Source organism: Hemicordylus capensis, chromosome 2 (genome assembly GCF_027244095.1).
Source record: "Hemicordylus capensis ecotype Gifberg chromosome 2, rHemCap1.1.pri, whole genome shotgun sequence".
Taxonomy (NCBI): domain Eukaryota; kingdom Metazoa; phylum Chordata; class Lepidosauria; order Squamata; family Cordylidae; genus Hemicordylus; species Hemicordylus capensis.
Genome location: NC_069658.1, coordinates 25,529,725 through 25,544,575, shown reverse-complemented (window position 1 = coordinate 25,544,575; position 14,851 = coordinate 25,529,725). Strand labels below are relative to the sequence as shown.

General features: G+C 46.3%; 2 protein-coding genes across 4 annotated transcripts in view; one reads left to right on the top strand and one right to left on the bottom strand.

Moving 5' to 3' along the window:
• The window catches only part of SKP2 (S-phase kinase associated protein 2), a 32,627-nt gene extending 19,622 nt beyond the window's left edge, over positions 1–13,005 (bottom strand). The window contains exons 1-4 of one of the 2 annotated variants that reach the window (XM_053295289.1): positions 12,831–13,005; positions 9,701–9,951; positions 6,938–7,049; positions 5,932–6,075 (exon numbers count right to left, since the gene is read on the bottom strand). In XM_053295289.1, coding sequence (XP_053151264.1) covers positions 5,932–6,075; positions 6,938–7,049; positions 9,701–9,951; positions 12,831–12,838 — 515 coding nt within the window. In that variant the 5' untranslated portion in view covers positions 12,839–13,005. Of the gene's footprint in view, positions 1–5,931; positions 6,076–6,937; positions 7,050–9,700; positions 9,952–10,411; positions 10,642–12,830 lie in introns of those variants that run through there. The other variant, XM_053295288.1, reaches the window with a different exon arrangement.
• Positions 13,006–13,935: 930 nt separating this feature from the next.
• Positions 13,936–14,851, top strand: part of LMBRD2 (LMBR1 domain containing 2) — a 50,365-nt gene continuing 49,449 nt past the window's right edge. The window contains exon 1 of one of the 2 annotated variants that reach the window (XM_053295285.1): positions 13,936–14,323. The gene's annotated coding sequence lies outside the window, so the exon portion shown is untranslated. The remainder of the gene's footprint in view (positions 14,324–14,851) is intronic. The other variant, XM_053295287.1, reaches the window with a different exon arrangement.

Genomic DNA, 14,851 nt, shown 5'->3' with positions numbered 1-14,851 from the left:
GTAATCATGTATAAAGATAACTCCATGTATTTAATAGATATATAAGGTTTAGTCATATTTAACAAAAGAAGATCAGGTGAGTAGGGAAAGTTTATATTTAAATTTTCTTGCATCTTAGAGTGAATTTCTTCCAAAATTGTTGTGATTTGCTACAAGTCCGCCACATATGACAGAATGTCCCCGCATGATTCTTACATTTCCAACCATCTCCAGTATTATTACTGTCCATCTTTTAAATCATTGTGAGAGTGATGTACCAACGAAAATACATTTTGTACCATTTTCTCTTAAGGTACTATTTGCTGTAAATTTGATATTCACTTTCCATTGGTATTCCCATTGTTGGTTATCAATTGTCCAGTTTAAATTTTGCATCCACTTAATCAAGCAGTCTTTTATCTGTTCTGTTTCTGAGTCATATTCCAACAGCAACTTATATATCAGTCCCAATAAATGATCAACATTTTTAGTCATTATTTCTTCAAATTCCGTTAAATCTCTAAGTTTACCACCATGTCTTTGTATTTCTTTCTGCACTATAGAACTAATTTCTAAGTATTGGAATCACGAAAGTTTTCTGGACCATTTCAAAGAAAGAGTTTGAATAGATTTGAATTTTGTTTTTCCAGTAGTTAAACTTTGCATGTTGTATGCCTTATCTCTCCAGAGGTTGACCTTGTTCGTTTTTTCTTCTTCATGGAAAAAAATATTTAAGATAGATGCCTATTAAAGCCATGATAAGGCTTATAGTAGTCTTTTCCAATTGTTTATAGGAGTATTGTCATCTGCCTAACGAACGGTATTTAGAAGAGTAAGTCTGGGAAGGCGTGATGAAAGTTTTTGCCGTGGATTTGGATTTTTTTATGGACTCCATGGTAGAGTCTGTAGACTCACAGAAAAGACCCTTGCCATCAAATGGCAGGTTCTCCACTCTGTCCTTCATGTCTGGTTGGAGAGCAGTGGATCGCAGCCATGCATGCCTCCGCAGGGAGATAGATTGCAGTTGCCAAAGTGTATGACTCAGTTTCTGCTAGGTGTTTGGCACTGCTCAACTGCTGCCTAGTAAGGAGGGTAACTGTGGTGTAAATGTTATTGAATCTAGCCAAGAATCCTTCTGGAGATAAATTGGCTTGAGAATCCCACAAAAATTGGGAGTATTTGGCAAAAGACGCAGTGTAATCTGCAATTCTGGCTGCAAGACAAGACGTTGAGTAAATCTTGTGACCCATCACATCTAACTTGCGGCCCTCTTTGTCCTCCCGGGTGGTATGCCTCCTCCCTTTCTTAGAAGCAGCAGCACAGTCCATGACTACCGAATTGGGAGATGGATGCTTCAGCAGAAAATCGTTCTCTTCCTCCTGGATCCTGTACAAGTTTTCCAGGAATTTGGAAGCAGGAGAAGTTTGGAGAACCTCCCACAAAGATTTAGCTGCTTTGGTAGTCACTGGGAACATAGGAAGGTGCCCAGGTTGTGTGGTAGCCGTTGAATTGAAAAAGTTGTAGACAGGGTTGTACACTATCTCTGTCTGTTTCTTGAGTTCCAAACCCAGTGCCGCAGCCATGTCACTGATCTGGCAGGGATAGGATCACATCTCCTCATTACGGGAGATGTTCTCCTTGGGAATCACCTTGATAGGTGAATCATCTGGGTGCTGTGAAGAATCAGAGGAGGTGGACGTAGTAGAATTGGAGTTGAAGTCATCAGTAAGTATGACCGTCCTTGGAGCCAAAGGGGCAGGTCCCTTCTTCTTTGTGGCAGTCTGTGTCATGGAAGACGTCGTGTCCAAAGTTATTGTTTAAGTAGACTGGCTTTTTAACGGAGGGGTTTTCGGAGCTCCTGCAGTCTGCATAGAGGTAGAGGTGAAGCGAATTGTATTGGAAGGTACCGCTGGGGGGTTCCACCTGGATGGAGTGACCTGAGTAGCCATAGAAACCACTGCAGGAACAGGCACGGGGTCCTCTGGAGGAGGAATCACTGGGGTGGCTATGGGGAACATCACAGCCGACGTCTGATGCTGGTGTTTCCAGAGCCTATAGTCATGGTAGTCCTGAGGGAGACCCTGTGGAAGTTGAACTGACAGGGAAGCATCTCCTTGACCTCCTTCTTGGAGTCCTTGGGTGGCAACATAATCCTTTACTGCCCTCCAGGTACAGGATCTGTTGGTCTGCATAGCAGAGACACGTGTGGACATCGTGCAAAGAGCTTGAAAACCTGCAGGAGTCAAGCGTGCTGACAAAAGGGGTCCAGCAGGTGACATCCTAGGTGTTCCTGGTACCGAAAGAGCAGCTGTGTTGTCATCGGCATTGAGCCCATGGACAAGAAAACTGTAAAAGTACAAAGCTGAAGGGGTGCTCTTGCTGGAATCTAACATGTTGAGAAGACATTGGGCATTACCAGGGCCCAAGTCAGGATCCAGATCATAGGAACATAGGAAGCTGCCATATACTGAGTCAGACCATTGGTCTATCTAGCTCAGTATTGTCTTCACAGACTGGCAGCGGCTTCTCCAAGGTTGCAAGCAGGAATTTCTCTCAGCCCTATCTTGGAGAAGCGAGGGAGGGAACTTGGAACCTTCTGCTCTTCCCAGAGCGGCTTCATCCCCTAAGGGGAATATCTTGCAGTGCTCACACATCAAGTCTCTCATTCAGATGCAACCAGGGTGGATCCTGCTGAGCTATGGGGACAAGTCATGCTTGCTACCACAAGACCAGCTCTCCTTTCCTCTATGATGAGCCACTTCCCACTATGCTCATCTCCACATAGTACTGTGCTTTCTTCAGTGCTGGGAGAGCCCTTTAAGAGCTCTGTGAGCAAAGCACTGGGAAGGAATACACTTTCCAACACTCCATGCACATCTTGCCCCACACTGGCACAGGGCAAAAGTGCAGCACTGCACAGTGAGAATGACAGTCTCTGCATGGCGCCAAGGGGACTGTGCAGAGAATTCCACTTTGGCCAAAGCTTCACACAGGCCCAATAAACAATTGGCCAGGGGGGCCACATTTAGGGTCGATGGGAAAAGACCAGCAGAGAATTTCTGCTGCCGACTTAGAAGCTCGAAGAGAGCTCCTGCTGTAAAAAGGATACCACCCGATACTAACATCTTGCATATTTACTAACTTCAGCTAAGAATTTTAAGTTAGCTCCAGCGCAGATATTTACACGTTTGTAGCAAGATTAAACATTGTTGCTCAAATAGAGCAAAACTATTCTTCATTAGCAAGCAATTCCACCTACAAAAGAATCACTGAACTCAACAAGGATTTGCTTCTGAGCAAACATGCATTAAATTGTGCTGTTGTGTTTTATACAGGATCTAGTATGTTTTTGTGGGTGGCTGAGAAAAATCTTGTAGATGCAATTTAGACAGCATTACTATCATTATCTGGAAAAGTAACAGTTATTTTGTTCAAGTCTTGTTTCCTTTCTCAAAACTTCCCACTGTTTCATCAAGACTTTGAAATTCTCAAGAGTTTCAAAGGCAAAATATTTGGCTTCACTTACTGATCGTGGTTATTGTCAGATCATTGTTATTGTCAGCATTGATGTTAAAAACTGGCAAAGTCAAAGAGTGGGGATCTACCCATTATGTCAGGGATGCCAGAGAAGGAGATTGTAAAGGAGTCTTGGCAGGATACAAGGACTTGTCACGGGGCTGAGATGTCGGTATCGATGCAGGCACCAACGGTCAAAGTCGAAAGAAGAACATGGTGTCAATGTTGGTTGGATGCCGGAGGGAGACGGTGTCGAATGGGAGACAGTCATAGGCTCTCCGTAATAAGACTTCTTGGGAAGAGGCACGCCCTCAGTATCTTGTTCATGGTGTTGGGACTTGAGTCATTTATGGTGTGTAGAGTCCGAAGGTGGCTTCGGCGCCTTAAACGGGGCATTGGAACTCAATGTTGTGGCGCTTGGAGTCAAGGATTTAGGCTGCACCTCTGCAGTCCTTGATTTAAATGCTGTGCTTGATATCGAAGGAACAGGTGCATCAGCAGGCGAATGGGGCACTGGAGTGCAGGGACGAAGCGCCTCGTCATATAGCATGGCCCGAAGGCGTAGCACCCTATTTTTGCGCATTTGATGAAAGTGAGGCATATTTTGCAGGTCAATGTGTTATGCTCCTCTCCAAGGCAAAAGAGACAGAGCTCATAGTTGTCCACTGAAGGGAGCTTAGCATTACAGCAGAGGCCACGTTTAAAGGTCTTTTTCTTATCCATGAGGGGGAAAGACAAAAAGGCACTTAAATGCCGAAGTCACAAGTCCGTTCCGAGTCAGTGCCGTCAAAGTTTCTCTGTCAGTCTGAGTCGTAGCCAAAAGAATCCACCCGTTTGTTTGTTTTTAATGATTAGCTAAAGAATAGTAAAGACCAGTCCAAGTCAGAGGAGTATAACGAAATAATGTCTCTTTCTTTTCTAGAGGAAAACGTTCCAACCGAGGAGCTCACTGTCCAAGGTACCAACGCAACGGCAGTCAGAAAGGAACTGAGGAGAAAACGCTAGCCTGCCCAAACTAAGGAAGTGTACCACATGTAGGGGGCGGGGCTTAGTGCTTCGAGGAGCTAGTCGATTCTGCCTGAATGGTCCCACAGGTGCAGAACCCACTCTTATGAGTGCAACAGATCATGATCCAGATCAAACACACCCCAAAAGTTCACATATTCCATGCAGACTAACTTAATTCTGAAACTTTAAAGTGCATATTTCAAAGTCCTATCAATAGCATTTGTGAGATCTGTTAATATGCTAAGCTATTCCATACACGTAATGAAAAAGAAGGTTCACGTCTCCCAGGCGGCCCAACAATTTTGAAGTCTTCAGGAGCATATCTGTGAGATCTATTAATATGCGAAGTCGTTTCATAAACATCATCAAAAGGAATCACTAAAAATCAGAACAGTCCCCAAAACACGATACATACAGCTGTTAATATCAAAACAAGTAAGGTTGCTAAGATAAGAGTCATTTTCCTGCACTGGGAGTCTCATGGCTAAAAAGGAACTTAAGCAAAATTCTCACAGGCAAGTCCAACATGCTATGCGTCACACTACACGGACTCCTAGTGTCATGAACTAGAAAAGCTGTCTTGGATTCCCAATCCAGTGCACCATATGCGGGGATCCACAAATTTAGGCTTAGCTCACTAGTCAGCCATCATTGGTCACTATCAATCCCCTCTTCCCTCAGATCCTTTTCTGACACACAGGCAGAGCTCTTAGAGTAGCAGGTCTTCTGTCAAACAGCTTAGGTCCGGGGTATTTAAGAGAACGTCTTCTTCACTATGTGCCCCATCACCATTGAGATCATCTGGAGAGCTTCGTCTCCAGTTGCCACCAGATCTTCTGGTGGCCACATAGGGATGTGCCTTCTCTGTTGCTGCCCCGAGACTGTGGAATGTGCTCCCTGCTGAAATACAAGCCTTCCCGTCTCTGACAACTTTTAAAAAGCACTTGAAGACTTATCCCTTCACCCAAGCTTTTTAATCTGACTGTGCTTTTAAATTGTTTTAAGGTTTTAATTGTCTGTGTTTTAACTTGCTTTATGTTGCTGTAGACTGCCGAAAGTTTGGGGCAGGTTACAAATCTGATGAATAAAATAAAATTTAAAAAATAAAATTTGCACTGAGATGTGGCGATGGTAAGGCATAGGGGGAGCTTTCTCCTATGGCTCAGAAAGGATTCCTGCTATTACTTACCTTTTCAAACATGGAAGTAGAAATGAGACCTCTGGGGAAGAGATCTGTGAGGTGCTGGGCGTCCTGCTCGCCAGAGGGTTGAGGGCACTAGCCACTGGCAAGTGGATTTGTAGATATCCAACTACATAAACTTTATTTTTCAAAAGAGACAGGGGTTCACCAGAAAGGAGGGTGGGCCTAAATATACAGCAACCATGGACATGGAACAAAGGGGTAGCTTTCTTCCAGGACAGCCATACCTGCTTGTTTTAAACAAAGGATCCCCGACACAGGACCTCGGACAACGGAAAGCGATCACACCCAAAGGCAGCAACTGGCCAATCACTCCTGGCCGTAGACTTTTATTTGAAAGATCAAGCGTCTGCCAGAGTGACTCATCAATTCTGAGGAAGAAATTGAGTTTTCTGGTTAGCAAATGATATCATTAACAGACTAATTTACTCCTGCTAACTTAGTAAAGAGACACCTTTAAAAATGGCGATTCTCTTATATTTAGCAGGGGGAGAGCAACTGGCCCTATCCAACCCCAGCACAGCATCCCTCCAGTGGCTGTTGCTGGTATCTGCCTTATGTTTCTTTTTACATTATGAGCCCCTTGGGGACAGGAGACCATCTTATTTATGTATATTTTCCCACGTAAACCGCTTTGAGAACTTTGGTTGAAGAGCAGTATATAAATATTCGTAGTAGTAGTAATTCTAGTCCTTGAAGTCCAAACTCATACAATGATAATAATTCTTTATATCTTGCTTTTCAACAAAAAGTTCACCAAGTGGTTTACATGGCAAAAGGAATAGAAAAATGGCTCCCTCTTCCAAAAAGGATTGCCAGTCTAAAGAAAACATAAGTGAGATACCAGCACTCCGTTTGTACTGAAATCCATGGGACAGCAGCATACCTCCCTGCTGCCCCTTCCTCCTTTCGTGCCGTAAGTACTGGCTGCGTGTGCGCCCATCGCGTGCTGCTGCCCCATGGATTTTGGTACCAACGGAGCACTGGCGGGGAGAAAGCGGTGGGAGGGATAAGTGCACCCTTCCCCGCCCTTAAAGGACCCCGCCCCCCGCTGGTGCCGAAACGGCCCCGGAGCTGAAATGTTTCGGAGGCCTCTATAATGGCCTCCGAAACGTTTTGGGCTCAAGTCTACTGGGGGGTATTGGAAAGAAAGAAAGAGAGAGACAGAGAGAGCATTGTAAAAAAGAACTCAACATTTAAATGATTACATGTGAGTAATCGGCTGCCACTTACGAAAGTCGATGCCATCTTTGGCAAACCTGGGAAACTTTCAGCAGCTCCGTTAAAGACAGATACGAGAAGATTCCCAGCAGCAATTCATCAGGCAGGGTATCCCAAGAAATACCTTATGGGGTGGGGAAATGTTACAAGAGTATTAAACTATTTAAAAAAGCAAATTTTACAGCTTGTTTACAGCTAATCCTTTAAGTGTTTTTAAAAATAATGACTTTTACTGATGCAAAACCTTTTTAATTAAGCCCAACAGACATTTCACATTTTAAAAACACATTCTGAACTATCATGAAAAGATTGTAGCTCTTCAAAAGCAGCTTTTCTCCAGCCTAATGGTTCATCATTCCTTTTCTTTGTATGCACTTACAGCATTTTCCTACTGAAAAGGTGTGGGCTATTACCATTTTCTCTAAAATACTGCTAAAAATGTTTGGCATGAATGTACATGTAGAACTACCAACAGCTCTAATTCTACCAAAATGCCTTCAAGAGCTTGTTGGATCAGGTCTTGGTATTCGGAAAAAGCATTCCAAAACCAACAGAGCTATTTCTGCTATTTCTTCATCTTCTTCAAGGGGCACAGCTCTTCTACCAATACTTATCCAATAAAGATGCTGGGCTTTCCTGTTCCCCATGTTATGCACAGAGCAGTTGGATCAGGGCAAGGTCTGTGTGTCTTAGGCCAAGCTTGTTCGATCTCTGAATGAGGTGAATGAGGCTTTCTCCCACCCCTCACCTGCTGTGCCATGACATAATTAATGTTGCACCTTCAGGGTTTCAAACCATGGTATCAGGCAGCCCATTGTAAAGATGCTACTACAGCATTGTGCAGCCTCAGAAATGGGCAGCATCGGCTCGTTTGTCCAACTCCTGGAACATACATAGGAACATAGGGAGCTGCCATATACTGAGTCAGACCATTGGTCTATCTAGCTCAGTATTGTCTTCAAAGACTGGCAGCGACTTCTCCAAGGTTGCAGGCTGGAATCTCTCTCAGCCCTATCTTGCAGAAGCCAGGGAGGGAACTTGCAACCTTCTGCTCTTCCCAGAACAGCTCCATCCCCTGAAGGGAATATCTATCTGTGTTCACACTTCTAGTCTCCCTTTCATATGCAACCAGGGCAGACCCTGCTTAGCTAAGGGGACAAGTCATGCTTGCTACTACAAGACCAGATCTCCTCTCCTTAGACCAGCTCTCCTCTCCTGAAGAACCTTGTACCCTTTTTCCTTTCTACAATGGCTCGAGCACAACTGCGCTGGCTTATATGGCGAAGACCAACAGTGGTCTGGTTCAGATCTGATAGAACAATCCTGATCCAAAAAACCATGGTTGGTTTGCCTGTGTGTCCACCTGCCTTTTCTCTCACACTTCAATTCCACTATTTCCTGGTTTGTTAAACCACAGTTTCCTGTGATGTTTGAACCAGGAAACACTGGGTTGCACCACCAGGATATCAAACTGAAGTTCAATATTCAGGTTTTTAGGAATTGCTCATATCAGCTTCCCAGTGGATGTCAGCAGAAATTGTGGCTCAGTAAACTATGAAGTATTGAATTAAGGTGCAAGAGAGGAAGGAACATGTGTGCATACAGCTTGTTCTTGGTCTAACAACCAAGTATGGTTTGTCAGAATAGGATTGTTGCATCTGATCCAGCCAGGCCAGTGCATAGAAAGGAACCTTGATCCCACCCCACCACCCAAAACTCCATGATCCTACGATCCTTGCACAGCAGAGCTGTGCCGTACAGAGACCCAGAAACAACAGAAATAACACTAGCTACCCTAGGCAGGCAGTAGGCTGGCTCCTACCACTGTGAGAATAACTTGAGTTCTTGTAGTGACACCAAGTCCCTTATTCTAGATCCTGTATGCTCTGGAAGTGGAGCTATAACATTAAGCATTTAGTTACCCTTAAGGGAATAACCATCACACAACCCGACTGAATTAGAGAAGCATTTTGAGAGAGAGAAAAATGCTCTAGAAGGAAGTGGAATGGAACAGAAGATAAGTTGGAGGTAGCACAAGTTAAGCATAATAAAACACAAGTTAATTCTTTTTTCTTCCAGCAGTACTATACCCTAAGGCAGACTCTTACCAAGGCTAAGGGAGCTAAAGTTATGCCTGAAAAACTGGAAAGGACAAACTCTGGCCATAGTGAATGACATGGAAGACATTTCAATCCCAAATCAAACCTGCTTCCTTATTATTCTCATCTGTGTTCTATAAGGTGAGCCAGCGTGGTGTAGTGGTTAGAGTGCTGGACTAGGACCGGGGAGACCCGAGTTCAAATCCCCCATTCAACCATGGTACTAGCTGGGTGACTCTGGGCCAGTCACTTCTCTCTCAGCTACTTCACAGGGTTGTTGTGAGGAGAAACTCAAGTATGTAGTACACCGCTCTGGGCTCCTTGGAGGAAGAGCGGGATATAAAATGTAGTAGTGCATGCAAATTAAAGAAGCCCATTGACCCTAGATTAGAAGTGAGGGCATGCTCAGCTATAGGAGAAAGCAAGCCTTACTACAGGTAGCAACGGACCCAAAACTGAAAAGGGTAATTAAGAACTATGTTATAATAAACTAAAGAAATTCTGTTCAGATGTCAATAATGATTGCCACTTAACTATCCAGTTGAAAAAAGTCCACCCACAACTAAGTATGCCTTACTATTATAACATGAAGATTGCTATGATAGTTTTCATTTCTAGTGTCATCAATTGGCTAAGGCCGTAATTTTGAATGGATCTTTGCTGCTATTTTCTTTACCTGTTGCTACCTCTCGAGGCAGCCTCGGCCTGCGAGCAATCACAAATTCTTTGTCTTTGACTTTCTGGCGCTTGGGCGGTGGGCCAACGCACATCAGCAGCTCCTGTGGGGTATTCTCATTGCCTAGCTTATCCTTAAGGGCAGACACTCCCATGCCTGAGAACAGCTCCGATGTCTTGCTGGGATCCCATGCCCATGTAAAACTAGTGCTGATGTTGCTGCCCAAATCTGGAATTTCCTGGAGATGTCTCCTGCAGGGAGAAAAGAGACAGAAGTCTAACTGCAGAGTTTATGTACAACAATACCAATCTGTGAGGCTGTTCACATGAGCAGCCAAACCCAGGCTTCAGCAGCTCCGTTTGGATCAAAACCAATCTTGGCGCTGCCTCCCCTGTAAGTTTTTGACCCGGGCTTTAACCTGAGTTAAAAGGCGCGAGTGAGCCCTTGACCCCAGATTTGGGATTGTTTGCTCAGGCTGCACACAGAATGGGCAAACACAGAGCCAGGTGCCTAGAGCGCCCAGCTTAAGGAAGAATCCATAGTGCATTCTGGGATTCCTGGAGGCCAAGCCTCCAGAGAGCTGTGTGATTGTGTGGGCTCACAAGCAGTGCATCCCACATGTTGATCATTATCGTATGAGGGGAAGGTAAGCTTGGTCTTAACTTTTCCCCCACACCTTCCCCATCTGCCAAAAATGGTTGTATGCATGACCTTTGTGGCTGCTCCTTAGCAGACATGGCAAGTGATCGCAAGTACATCTTCTGAAATAAATATTCTCAAAAGTGACGAGAGAGATTTGGTCTCCTCTCCCTGAAAATCAATGAAGACCAATGGTTATACATTCCAGGCATGAATGTGCACGTACACACAATAATGGAGACATGGTGCTCCTTCTGCTCTTGCAAGCTGAATCCAGCCTGGCTGTAACTCCTTCATGTCATCCTTGCATGGCTATATTTGAACTTGAACAGATCCTACCAGGAAGTTGAAGTGGCACCTGGGGAACTACCTACCTTCCTGCTGAGCACAGCACCAGCACAGGAGAATCCAGAAGACATAGGAAGCTGTCACATACCGAGTCAGACCATTGGTCCATCTAGCTCAGTATTGTCTTCACAGACTGGCAGCGGCTTCTCCAAGGTTGCAGGCAGGAATCTCTCTCAGCCCTATCTTGGAGAAGCCAGGGAGGGAACTTGAAACCTTCTGCTCTTCCCAGAGTGGCTCTATCCCGAGAGGAATGTTTTACAGAGCTCACACATCAAGTCTCCCATTCATATGGAACCAGGATAGGGATGTGCACGGAACCGTGCTTTAATGGCAGGCAGGGTTGTACTTACCCATCCTGCAGCTTTCCCCCCTCCGGCGTTCTGTTTTTCTGCAAAGTTTTGGGGGTGGCAGCGTATCGTTTGCAGGAAATAGTGGAAGTAGCCGCAGCGCATGTGCCCGCCACCGTGCATGTCTGCCGTGCACATTGCATGCGCATGCAACATGCACAGCGGACGTGCACGTGGCGGCTACTTCCACTATTTCCTGCAAATGATGGGGCAGCAGGGAGGAACGCTGCTGCCCCAAAAACTTTGCAGAAAAACAGAGCGCAGGGGGGGTAAAGCGGCAGGAGGAGTAAGTACAACCCCCCGGCCCTTAAAGCAAGACCCCCCCCTCAGCGCCAAACCGGGCCACGTTCAAACCGGTTCGGAGGCCTCTAAAATGGCCTCCGGACCAGTTCAGGCACATCCCAAAACCAGGACGGACCCTGCTTAGCTAAGGGGACAAGTCATGCTTGCTACAAGACCAGATCTCCTCCCAAACAATACTGCTAGTTGGAGAAAGCAAATAGAGTGTGTGTGTGTTTTTGTTTCATTTTATGATGAGTTTATGATGAGTTTACACTTTATGATGAGTTTACACAGACCCCAGGTAGCCCAAAAAAATATGTTAAACAGCCTGTTCATCTCCCCCTGCCTCAAAACACCACCTTGAAAAGACGATCTTGCATTCTTGCAGGTGGTGATTCAATAGTTACATTGGTTTTAGAGAACATGCCATCAAGTAGTCCTTGGGTTCATACATAGCTGCTGGATAGAAATCCCAGAAAGGATGCCGAGGGGCCAAAGCTCACATGTTTTACATGCAGATGGCCCCATATTCAATCTCTGGCACCTTTGATTAGAAGGACTTCAAGCAACAAAGATGGGGAAAGTATCTGCCTGAGACCCTGGAAAGCTGCTGCCCACTGTTCTAAGTAGAGTATGCCTGCCCATCCCCTCTGCACAAGAGATTACAGACATGTGTTCAACAATACAGAGGTATGCCTAGTTCTCACAATCTTTTGCTGCCAAACAATGGATTGCATGGATAGAGTTTGTATACTGTATACACCTAAGTGAAATCTTATGTCATGTGCATAAATGGTGAACAGGTGTTTGAACCCATCAGCTAAATGCATGTTTGTGTTCTACAACAGTATTTCCTTAATGTGCATGTAGTATCATCTGGTTGCTATATACACTATCAGCTGTTCTGAAAGAATAAAAGAGCAAACAGTCACACTAGGTAAAATTTCAAGTTGACTTAGTTGTTTCAAAACCCACAAGTGCAGTGCCACGGCAAGTTGTCGCATCACTCTTAAATGTAACAGCTCTGGAGTGTCCAATAGGTTATCTTACAGCTCAGCAAGCAGAGTACCTGCTTTTCATGCAAAAACTCCCAGGTTCAATCCAGCATCTCCGCAGGACTGGAAAAAGACTCCTGTCTGAAACCTGGAGAGATGCTAACAAACAGCATAGGCAAGGCTAAGCTACATTTCTGGCTCCACATAAGGCGCAGGGGAGAAAATACGGGGGAAATGCTGCAGTCCAAAAATGACTTGCAGGAGCCCCATCCGATGCAGGTTTACTGAGAAACTAGCCCACTGATTTAAGTGAGATTCAATTCCAAGTAAGCGTGCATAGTATTACAATCTTCCACTGTGCAACCAGACTACTGTACTCGAAAAGTGGGCTGCAGTCTTTAACTGGATGGACATTCGGAGCAACAAATGCGCGCGCAAGCCGCTGGTGCATTGGCGGGATCTGCTGATCTTGGATTCTCCGCCAACTCCCCACCTCCCGCAGCATTCATCCGCCTTTACCTGTGCATGGCGCTCAAACGGAATGATGCATCGAAAATTGGGACCCCCGATCCCACGGCTTTTCCAGCTCCCCTGTCCTGCCCTGATTTCTTGCAGCTGCAGCAGCTCTCCGAATCCAGCAAGGATTGCAGGCAGGCGCTCTCCGGAAACCCAACAACATATACTCCCGCGCACGGCCCACCCAGGCTAACGTTCTCCCAGCTCTCGCAATGACTCATGGGAGTTGTAGTGACTTGCAAAGAAATAGTGTTTTGTTTTGGTATTAATAATGTTATTGGAGGTTAAAACAACGGCATAAAGCAATTATTAAGATAAGTGAACTCCATTAATAATAGTATTTTATTTTTATTAAAAGTTTTTATTACGTTATTACAAAATACATATAGCACCTTTTCAATAAAAGTGTTCTCAAAGCGGTTTACATCGAAATATAGATGGGAAAATGGTTCCCAGTCTCTTAAGGGCTCACAATCTATAAAGAATATATATATAATCTATTATAAATACACAAGCAATAGCCACCGGACATACATTATTTTGGGATAAATAGGAATCGTCGCCTGCTAAATATGAGATAGCCAACACTTTTAGCCAACAATATGAGATAGCCAACAACAACCTCTCATGCGAGTTAGCAGAGGTTTAAAGAAACGATCGAAGCAGTTATTACTAACACCAATAATCTCAATAATCTACTGCTCCCCTTCCCAATCCCAATGAGGGGTACTTCTTATTAATATTCATTGTACTTGCTACATGGATGCGCAGAGAAGCATATTGGCTCCACACAAGCATAAGAAAAGTCCCACCGAGCTCGGTGGGCTTCACTGCCCCACCTGTTTGCTTGAGGCTTACGCCTCTACTCTTATTCAGGGGTACTAATACAATATAAAGCCGGAATGAAATCAACAAAATCTAAAGCGCGGCGTATAGAAAACAAAACTGAGCCAGCACTAGTCCCGCCTGGACTGCTGGCATGAGCGCCGCTTCGTCCAGTTCCGCGGAAAGCGCGGTCTTGCGCACGCGCGAGGCGGACCCCGCCCGCGCAAGGGCTCCTGGGTATTGTAGTCCCCCGGGGAGAAGGACGGGAGTGCTCTTTTTCCACTCCCCCTTCCGATGGATAAGGTGTAGTGATACTACAACACCCTCTCTGTTTGGGGTTTTACCCAGACTTCTCCACGCGCCTGAGGAGCCGACGACGGCGAGCGATTGGGCCAAGCCGGACCTGTCAGAAGCGTCTGCGGCTAGCAGCAGCAGCACCAGCCGCCGGCTTATCCTTGCTTTCCTGGGGAGAGCCGGGGCCTCCGCCTGGAGCGGTTCCCCAGACGCCGCCTGAGGCGTTCCCGCGGAGGGCAGCTCGGAGGTGTCGCCTCGTCGCTCTGTGGCCTGGCGGGGAGAGAGGCCCTTCGGGACCCTGTCGTGTCACCGCCGGGAAGCGTGGGCGAGCGAGGAAAGGGATGGGGCGAGGACGGGCCTGGTCCTCGCTGTGCTGAGTAAGTCCCGGGAGGCCAGCGCACAGCTCGGGACCCGCCGCCGCAGCTGCCGCCCGGGTTCGCTCCGACTCGGAATCCTCGCCTCGGAGGCCGCCGGGCCGACCCTAGGCAGCCGCAGCAGGATGGGGGCAATACCGCCGCCGGCTGTATCCTTGAACGCTCCTCCGAGGGGCAGCACCAGCAGCTCCCCACAAGTAGAAAACCAGCACGGCAGGGAGCAGGCTGGGCTCGGGTCTCTCCCTCACTCCCGTGCTGGTTTATGTGCTTCTTTGACGCAGGGGAGGGAACCCCCCCCCGCCTTGCATCCTGAAGTGGTACAGCCCACACACACACGTCTGGTGCCCCCTGGTTCTGCGGCTGTGCCTAGATCCCAGTGTGGGGATCGCCTCCAGCTGTTGTTGGACTACAACCCCTGTCTTTCCAAGCCACAGTGGGCAGTAGTTGGGGATGGTGGGAGTTGTAGTCCAGCAGCCGCTGGAGGCGGTGTTCCCTGTAAGAGGGAATCCCAGATATTGTTGACTACAGCTC